Source organism: Triticum aestivum, chromosome 6B (genome assembly GCF_018294505.1).
Source record: "Triticum aestivum cultivar Chinese Spring chromosome 6B, IWGSC CS RefSeq v2.1, whole genome shotgun sequence".
Classification (NCBI taxonomy): Eukaryota; Viridiplantae; Streptophyta; class Magnoliopsida; order Poales; family Poaceae; genus Triticum; species Triticum aestivum.
The window spans coordinates 591,941,289-591,951,734 of record NC_057810.1 but is presented as its reverse complement, the minus strand read 5'-3'; the positions used below and the strand labels follow the sequence as shown (position 1 = coordinate 591,951,734).

Sequence of the window (10,446 nt, the reverse complement as noted above, 5' to 3'; positions counted from 1 at the left end):
TCTTTGCCCTAAAACAACACCTACAGCATAATCACTAGCATCGCACATAATTTCAAAAGGTAAATTCCAATCAGGTGGCTGAACAAATAGGTGCAGTGATCAAAGCTTTCTTAAGCACTTCAAACGCTTCTACACAATCATCATCAAAGACAAAAGGAATATCTTTTTGCAATAAATTAGTCAGAGGCCTAGAGATTTTAGAAAAGTCCTTAATGAACCTCCTATAAAAACCGGCATGACCAAGGAAACTTCTTATACCTTTTATGTCCTTGGGACATGGCATCTTTTCAATAGCATCAACTTTGGCTTTATCAACTTCAATACCTCTCTCGAAGATCTTGTGCCCCAAGACAATGCCTTCATTAACCATAAAGTGACACTTTTCCCAATTCAGGACGAGACTAGTGTCTTCGCATCTCTGCAAAACTCGATCAAGGTTGCTCAAACAATCATCAAAAGAGGATCCATAGACAGAGAAGTCATCCATGAATACCTCACAAATCTTTTCACAAAAATCGGAGAATATAGCCATCATGCATCTTTGAAAGGTAGCAGGTGCATTACATAAACCAAAAGGCATACGTCTATAAGCAAAAGTACCAAAAGGGCAATTAAAAGTAGTTTTAGATTGATCCTTCGCTGACACAGGTATCTGAGAGAAACCAGAATAACCATCTAGAAAGCAAAAATGTGTGTGTGTTGGATAGCCTTTCTAGCATTTGATCAATAAAAGGTAAATGGTAATGATCTTTCTTAGTAGCTTTATTTAACTTACGGAAATCAATTACCATCCTATAACCTATAATAATTCTTTGCGGGATCAATTCATCTTTATCATTAGGAACGACGGTAATACCTCCCTTTTTAGGGACACAATGGACAGGGCTTACCCATTCACTATCAGCAACAGGATAAATAATACCTGCCTCAAGGAGCTTTAGTATCTCCTTTCTTACCACTTCCTTCATCTTGGGATTTAATCGTCTTTGGGGATCTCTAACTGGTTTGGCATCGTCCTCCAATGTAATTTTGTGTTGACATAACGTGGGACTAACGCCCTTAAGATCATCCAGAGTATATCCAATAGTTGCTCCGTGCTTCTTCAGAGTTTTCAATAATCTTTCTTCTTCTTTCTCTGAAAGGTTAGCACTAATAATAACATGATATATTTCTTTTTTCATCAAGATAAGCATACTTAAGATTATCAGGTAATGGTTTGAGTTCAAACACGGGATCATCCTTGGGTGGAGGGGGATCCCCAAGAATTTCAACGGGAAGGTTATGTTTCAGCATAGGTTCCTGTTTAAGGAACACTTCATCTATTTCTTCCCTGTCCTTCATAAACATATCGTTTTCATGGTCTAGTAAATATTGTTCTAACAAATCAGTTGGAGGAACAGCAATGGAAGCAAGACCAATAATCTCATCCTTTCTAGGTGGTTCCCTTTCACGAGGTTGTCTACTAAATTAGCAAAATTAAACTCATGGGACATACCAACTAGCCCAACAGTGACAATATTCTTTTCACAATTAATCTTAGCACTAGCAGTATTCAAGAAGGGTCTACCAAAAATAATTGGACAAAAGGCATCTTGTGGGGAAGCAAGAACAAGAAAATCAGCAGATATGTAACCTTCCCACACAAAACTTCAACATCTCTAACAATCCCAACAGGTTTAATGGTATCCCTATTAGCAAGCTTAATAGTAACATCAATGTCTTCTAATTCAACGGGTGCAATGTCGTGCTTAATCTCTTTATATAAATCATAAGGGATAGCGCTGGCACTAGCACCCATATCACATAAACCATGATAACAATGATCTCCTATTTTAACAGAAATAACAGGCGTGCCTACGACAGGTCTACGTGTCTTAGTATATGGCCTAGCAATATTAGAAGTCTCACCACAGAAAGAAATAACATGCCCATCTAAGTCCTCATCCAAGAGATCTTTAACCATAGCAATACTAGGTTCAACATTAATTTGCTCAGGAGGTGTATAAGTCCTAGTATTACTCTTACAAACAACAGTCGAAGCTTTAGCATGATCCTTTATCCTAACAGGGAAAGGAGGTTTTTCAACATAAGAAGTAGGAACAATAGGATCACTATAGGCAATAGTCGTTTCTTCGACTGTAATAGGTGCAACTACTTTCACTTCAACAGGAGGATTATATTTAAACCACTTCTCTTTAGGGAGATCAACATGAATAGCAAAAGATTCACAAAAAGTAGCTACTATCTCAGAGTCAAGTCCATACTTAGCGCTAAATCCACGAAAAACATCGGTATCCATAAAAAATTTGACACAATCGAACTTAGGTGTCATACCTGACTCCTTACCATCGTCGGAACCCCAATCTTCAGAGTTGCGTTTAATTCTTTCCAATAAGTCCCATTTGAAATCAATAGTCTTCAGCATATAAGAACCAACACAGGAAGTATCGAGCAGGTTGCGATTATCAAGAGAAAGCCGAGCATAAAATTTTTGAATAATCATTTCCCGAGAGAGCTCATGATTGGGGCATGAATATAACATTGACTTAAGCCTCCCCCAAGCTTGAACGATGCTTTCTCCTTCGCGAGGCCAGAAATTATATATGTAATTACGATCACGATGAACAAGATGCATAGGATAGAACTTCTGGTGGAATTCCAACTTCAATCGCTTATAATTCCAAGATCTCGTATCATCACATAGCCTATACCATGTCGATGCATCTCCCTTCAAAGATAAAGGGAAGACCTTCCTTTTGACAACATCATCAGAAATACCTGCAAGCTTAAATAATCCACAAACTTCATCCACAAAGATAAGGTGTAAATCGGGATGTAATGTTCCATCTCCTGCAAATGGATTAGTTAGCAGTTTCTCTATCATACCCGAAGGAATATCAAAGTGAATATTTTCATAAAGTTCAGTAGGTTGAGGAGCAACTCTTTGCTCTTCTGGTTGGGGTGAAGATACCCCAAACAAGCCCCTCAAAGGATTAGTTTCCATAGTGACAAGTAACGGAAAATTTCAGCACACTATATAAATGTTTCCTTACCAAGTTCCACTCACCAAAAGCGCTACACTCCCCGGCAACGGCGGCAGAAAAGAGTCTTGATGACCCACAAGTGTAGGGGATCTATCGTAGTCCTTTCGATAAGTAAGAGTGTCGAACCCAACGAGGAGCAGAAGGAAATGATAAGCGGTTTTCAGTATGGTTTTCTGCAAGCACTGAAATTGTAGGTGATAGATAGTTTTATGATAAGATAAATAGTAACGAGTAACAAGTAAATAAAGTAAATAAGGTGCAGGAAGGTGGCCCAATCCTTTATTTAGCAAAGGATAAGCCTGGACAATTTCTAATAATGAGAAAGGAGCTCCCGAGGACACATTGGGAATTATCGTCAAGCTAGTTTTCATCACGCTCATATGATTCGCGTTCGGTACTTTGATAATTTGATATGTGGGTGGAACGGTGCTTGGGTACTGGCCTTACTTGGACAAGCATCCCACTTACGATTAACCCCCATTGTAAGCATCCGCAACTACAACAAAAGTATTAAGGTAAACATAACCATAGCGTGAAACATGTGGATCCAAATCAGCCCCTAACGAAGCAACGCATAAACTAGGGTTTAAGCTTCTGTCACTCTAGCAACCCATCATCTACTTATTACTTCACTATGCCCTCCTCTAGGCCCAATAATGGTGAAGTGTCATGTAGTCGACGTTCACATGACACCACTAGAGGAGAGGACAACATACATCTCATCAAAAATATCGAACGAATACCAAATTCACATGACTACTAATAGCAAGACTTCACCCATGTCCTCAGGAACAAACGTAACTACTCACAAAGCATATTCATGTTCATAATCAGAGGTGTAATAATATGCATTAAGGATCTGAACATATGATCTTCCACCAAGTAAACCAATAAGTATCAACTACAAGGAGTAATCAACACTACTAGCAACCCACAGGTACCAATTTGTGGTTTTGGATACAAGATTGGATACAAGAGATGAACTAGGGTTTGAGAGGAGATGGTGCTGGTGAAGATGTTGATGGAGATTGACCCCCTCCCGATGAGAGGATCGTTGGTGATGATTTCCCCCTCCCGGAGGGAAGTGTCCTCGGCAGAACAACTCTGCCAGAGCCCTAGATTGGTTCCGCCAAGGTTCCGCCTCGTGGCGGCGGAGTTTCGTCCCGTAAGCTTGCCCACGATTTTTTCAGGGTAAATATGATGATATAGCAGAAGATGGACGTCAGAGGCCCACCAGGGGGCCCAAGAGATAGGGGCGCGCCCTATAGGGTTGGGGGGCGCCCCCTGTCTCCTGGACAAGGTGTGGGCCCCCTGGCCTATTTCTTTTGCTCAAAAATTCTTATAAATCCCAAAAAGCTGTTTCGTGGAGTTTCAGGACTTTTGATGTTGTGCAGAATAGGTTTCCAACGTTTGCTCCTTTTCCAGCCAGAATTCCAGCTGCCGGCATTCCCCCTCTTCATGGTAAACCTTGTAAAATAAGAGAGAATAGCCATAAGTAATGAGATATAATGTGTAATAACAGCCCATAATGCAATAAATATTGATATAAAAGCATGATGCAAAATGGACGTATCAATAGGTCACTAATATTTGCTCATTTTCCAGTCCAGAACTCCAGCTGCCGGTATTCTCCCTCTTCTTGTAAACCTTGTAAAATAAAAGAGAAAAGGTATAAGTATTGTGCTATAATGTGTAATAACAGCCCATAATGCAATAAATATCAATATAAAAGCATGATGCAAAATGGACGTATCAGCCACCTCCTTCTACGCACAAAGAAAGACGACGACCTCCGCCTCCGTAGCGAGCACCTAGGCCGCTCGTCACTCTCTCTCAGCTCGCCACTCGCTGATGTAAATGGGACAAGATGATGACCGGGGAAAGGGGATAAGGTCGCGGCCTCGTCATGCGTTCATGGTGATGCAATATTTAGCGAAACAAAAGAGAAAACTAACGTGGTAGTTCCTTTGCTTCAAGATCCGTGCAACCGATCTGACGGAAGACACAACGTTCGCTGGAAAGGGTCAAATATATGATTTTTCACCCGTTATAAATTCTGAAATTGTAAGGGCGGAAGAAGTAGGAGGCTCTGTTCTAGGGTTTATTATTGTTTGAGATGCTCTAATATCCACAAATGACTAAACTAAAAGCATGTAGTCTAAATGTTTTGACCGCTTTGCACCCCAGTTAGTATTGATATCTTTGTCCCATTTGACAATCTATGTTGAATACAATCGGTGAGAGGAAAGTATCTAGTGCACTCGTCCTTTGTGGTGCCACCATTGTGCCCAACACATGTTGAGGCTTTCGGAAGTTTCAAAAAATTATGAAAACAATAAATGATATTGGTAATGCTGATATCTAACATATCACAAAAACTGAACAACACAACTCAAGAAAACAAATGGATAGTATTGAACTGAAGAGTGCCTAATGCAAGTGGGGCTTTAATTTTGACCCATTTCCAGGCTGCTAACGGTCCTTATATCGAACACAGACCGGCCATCCAAGGAGAAAACACATGTCTGACATATGGTGTCAGGTGAACATCGACAATCGATTGTCACAACATAGGGATGAAACTAATCAGCCTTGACTTAATTTTGTAATTTTAAATATAAATGGTCAATCTATGCCGCCAAAATTGCAGAATAATAGGAGCCACAACTTAAGGTGTACTAGTTTTCTTTTTGCATGAAAAAAAAACTTAACGCGAAGTTGATATCACAAAATCGTTTAAAGCATGGTATCACTATACCCAAGGAGACATGGCTTCTTGTGAATCATGGTGAAATGGGCTGAAATAGTGTGGGGGTGGGTGGAGACAGCCATTTGGGCCTGTCCGAATGCTTCGTTTCTGCTGGACTGAGCCCATCGTGATGCTTTTTCAACTGCGATGAAGGCGAAGCAGGAGCGATCATTTTCCCGTCGTCGTTGCTTGGTTCGCCCGTGCGCGGCTCGTGAACCCCGAGCCACCTGTTACAGCCGGCGCCTGACACGGCAGCCAGCCAGCTACGGCCGGCCTACGGTACGACACCTCCCCGGCCGGCCGGTCACGGGTCGCCACGTACGACTCCATCGCGCCCCAACCACCTGAGCACGAGCTTCTCCGCCTTCCTGTAAACAAACTTACTCCGTATCTGGAACGGGATGGAGCTAGAGCCTAACTCGAACTCGACGATCGTCTATTTCCAGCCAGAGCCAGGGTTGGATAGGAGGATAACCGGATAGGATAGCCATGCACGCATGCATGCGGGGCGCCATTGATCGGTCGGGTGAGTCTGGGAGAGAGAGGCCTGCGAAACCAGTGAACTAACTGGGGCGGGAGGCCTATTGATTGGCCGGCCAAGAAAGCGATCCATCGTCAAGCCGATCGATCGAGTCGATCGTCACGGGGTTCCCGTGCCCGATCCGCTCCCACTTCCCGGCTTCCCGGAGAGCAAACGTCCACGTATAAAAGCCTCGTCAACCCTCCCCTCCACGATCGCAACCGATAGCCCACGCGCGGGCGCGCTCCACCGATCCCATCCCATCCCATCCCATCCGCCGCTCGCCCTACCGCCTCTTTGTGCGCCGCGACCGGCCACCACCACGGCACGGCCGCCCCTCCAAATCTCATCCCTATCCGATGCTGCTATCCGTCTCCCGCTCCGCCGACAAGTTCGCCCCCCTCGCCGGCCTCCGCTCGCTGCTCGTCCCCGACCCCGTCGCCGTGGGCGGAGGCGTCGTGACGCGGACGATCCCCGCGTCGCCGCCGCCGCGCGGCGAGGCCGATCCGGAGGAGAGCGTCGACGAGGAGGACGAGGGCTGCTGGGTCTCTTACGGCCGACGGGACCCAGGACGGCGCCGGCTGCCGCCGCCGATCCCGTCGCTGGCGGGCCGTAGCGGTTTGCGCCGGGCGCGCACTGAGGACAGGAGGCTCGTCATCAGCAAGGTGCGCGTCATGCGGCCGGACTACTACGTCCGCGCGCGCCGCGTGCGCGGCGGCCGCCTCCTCATGCGCCTCGTCGAGCGCGAGGACGACTGCCCCCGCGATCCGCTTCGGGCGCCCGGCTGCGCCCGTGAGGGCGGCGCCGATCGGGCCGACGAAGCTGCGGCGGTGCAGGGAGACGTAATCGATGACGAGCAGGCGGCTGCGGCTCCGGCGACGATGCCCGCATTTGGATGCTTCGAGGACGTGGTTAAGTACCAGTACGCCATCGGTAGCAGCCCGCTGCACCGGGTGCCCTTGCTAAGGATGGTTCATTGAGATCGATCGCCAAAGGTGGGACTTTTTTAGCTGCTTGCCTTTGATGGTGCATTGGGATCGCCTAGGTGATTTTTTTTTGTAGCCGTGTGTACTAGTAGTGGTCAATATGCCTCCAAATTGCAGCATAGTTTTTTTTACAGAATTGTTGATAAAAAATCAGCCCATGAATCAAGTTTGAAATTGCTCCATCTATTTCTTGACACTACATGTTAGCAGGTTTGCTCAAGAATATAACCCAATTGCCAACCTTAGGGTGTGTTTGGTTGCTGTGACCAAATAGAACGTCATGGGTCCGACCCGTTCTCGCAGCTCATTCCCGCGTATGGTTAGTCGAACGAATTAGAACCCACCCGTCCCAGGGAATGGAATATTCGCTCATTATCCGGAATAGAGGCATACCTCGAAATCGACCGGACGACAGGGAACGAGCCCTCGTTCCCCTCGGCCCACGCCCGTACCCTATCCTCTCGCAACTCCTCGCACTAGCGCCGCCACCCTCCTGCATTTCCCTCTCTCTCGATCTGCCTTCTCCATCCCTTCCCGGCGCTGGCTTCACGTTCCTCCCGTCGTCTCCTCTGTGATGACGCGCATCTGCACCTTGGCGGCGACCTAGCAGCAGCGAGCCAGCGACGAAGCAGCGGGGCGGTTACCACTCAGGGGGCAGCGGCGAGAGAGCAGGGAGCGACCGGAGGTGCTGCGGCAAGGTCTGGATCGGCGGCGGCCATGTACGCTCCTGTTTGGGCAGATTTTATTTCCTGTACGCTCCTCAATTTGTTTCATATATATATATATATGTGTGTGTGTGTGTGTGTGTGTGTGTGTGTGTGTGTGTGTGTGTGTGTGTGTGTGTGTGCGCGCTCCTGTGTACTACCCAGATCCATGGTTACCCAATTTTTACTTCAATATGTGCTGCTGTGTACAACCTAGATCCATGGTTACAAGTCATTGCTAGCCATATTTTTGATTATGCATCATTTGTACATGGTCACCAAGACCACGTTCATGTGAAATCTGGTGGAAGCCGCTGTTTTTGTTGCACTAGTCGCAACGTCAGTCATTGTTTGGCTATAATAAGGAAGGGAAGACCTCATTCATGTGAAATCTGGTGGGTTCAAACTTGTGACTGAAGCTTTTGTGAAATTTGAAAGAATTTGATGGCTAAAGCTTGTGGCTGAATCTGACGGGATATAGTCTCCAATTTGAAAGAATTTGATGAAGAGCTCATGTATGATTTGTATGTGAACTCATGTATGACTGATTGCTTTTGGATGATTTGTATGTGAACTCATGTATGGCTGATTGCTTTTGGATGTGATGGATGAACTTGCTACCTTCTGTTAAGTTTGTGTCTGGTTTATGTCATATATGTGTGATTTTTGTCAATATGTATGTTGTCGTGCTATTTTTCTTCAAAATACAAATGAAATGCTGCCAAAATTTTGAATTTTACGTGGTTCCATTTTTCATACCATCTCTCTAACTAAACATTGGAACGGAGCCAATCCGTTCTGCTTTTTTGTTGGTACCAAACACAAGAATGAAACGGACCCGTTCCTATGGAATGGAACCATTTCATTCCGTTCCACTTGGTTCCTCAACCAAACACACCCTTACAAAGCAATGATAGAATTCGTGGTGTGATGAAGATCAGATGAACACGGGATCAAACGCTGAAGTACCACTTAATATATTGAGCATTAGGACCATGCATCAAGATAGAAGAGACGTGGTGGCGGGGGACGTGCCAACGATGTTTGTTGTAGTCCTCTTAGGCGACGCTCGGGGTGACTCAAATGGTCAACTCCAAGCACAAGAAGCCACACCACCTTGCATGCCCTCACCACCAACCACGGCAGGGTCCGCTTCCCAAGGAGCTAACGACGTCGGGGTGTTGTTCATGCGGCTGGTTTGGGGGTATGGCGGCTCGAAGGCGGGGAGATGTGGTGTCACATAGTTATGGTGGCGTGGAGGTGCGACGAAGCGTGTGGTCATCGATGGATCACGGTGCGGGAAATGTCAGTCTCTCCCCCTCCCTCTCTCTTCTCCCTACCTCCTTCTCTCTTCCAACACATTTGTGTGAGTTTCCACCTTCATATTTGGTTACGGCAGAGCCGTGGGCTTCAACATTGGTACAGAAGATCTAGGAGGTCCAATGATTGTGTTGCGCCTACGAAGGGTAGCTTGGCGTGGCGACATTGTGGATCTGGTGTGGGTGTTGTATTCAGTTAAGGGGATGGTGTCCGAAAATGCTGTTAGGTTGGGATGGTGTGCGGCTTCTCAGGCCGTTGTTAAGTGCAACGAGGAGGTTGTCGGGTGGATGCATGCTCACCCATGACAACCATAGCGGTAAGTGTGTTGTGCCACCCTAGATCTATCAGCTTCCTTCATTACTGCCATGGTGAGCTATGGTGGATCGCCTGATGTACTTGCATGGGTGGTGCACTATGTGTGATGGTCTAGTTTAACGACCATCAAGTTCAATTCGAACTTGGATTAGCGAGTGGATCTGGTTTGCTTTACTCCCTCCCTTTTGATGTGAGAGGTGTCATTGCGAGAGGATTTGTGGCATGGGCAGCGGAGGCACCGACCCTATTTTCTTTTGGATTTCTATTTTATATTTAGTATCTTTTGAACCTAATGTCCAACTTAAGTTTTGTTTTCATATTCATGTTTCCTGTGACAAGGTATTTCAAATAAGACCCATTTTGAATATGTTTTGACGAGTTTTTTAAACTTTGTTCAGTTTCATCTGCTGAAACTTGGTGCATAGAATGACAAAAAACACAAGTTTCACTTAAAACTTGGTGTGCTCTCATGCGAAATGCAACGGCTTTACAAATAGCGAGGCAATCATGCGTCCGGACATGTCTGAGCAGGTTGCCCCCGTAGCTACATGCCTGCGAATTTTTGGGGTGTCGTTGGCATGGCAACTAGATGACGGAGGCTCAAAGCAATTTGTTGCTTCTCTTAAATGAAGGTTGGTGATGTAGACCTCCGTTTTTTGGCATGAGTTGGTTAGCTCACCACACATAGGTGTTATGTTCATGGTGGATTGTAGTTCAACATGGGGCACAGTGGTTGCCAGCTCGAGAGGGTGGAGTTCGGCCTGCGTTGTGATGGCAATGCACTAGGTATGTTACGATTATTTGGGCG

At 45.8% G+C, this 10,446-nt stretch overlaps 1 protein-coding gene across 1 annotated transcript; it reads left to right on the top strand.

Annotated features, from left to right (window-relative positions):
* The first annotated feature begins 6,320 nt into the window (after positions 1–6,320).
* Positions 6,321–7,481, top strand: LOC123134519 (uncharacterized). The gene has a single exon (XM_044553763.1). The coding sequence runs from the start codon at positions 6,673–6,675 to the stop codon at positions 7,291–7,293; it is 621 nt and encodes a 206-aa protein (XP_044409698.1). The 5' UTR covers positions 6,321–6,672; the 3' UTR covers positions 7,294–7,481.
* The last annotated feature ends 2,965 nt before the right edge of the window (positions 7,482–10,446 follow it).

What these genes read in the sequence shown, in the direction of transcription:
- LOC123134519 (XM_044553763.1), top strand. Translation starts at nt 6,673, where the DNA reads ATGCTGCTATCCGTCTCCCGCTCCGCCGACAAGTTCGCCCCCCTCGCC.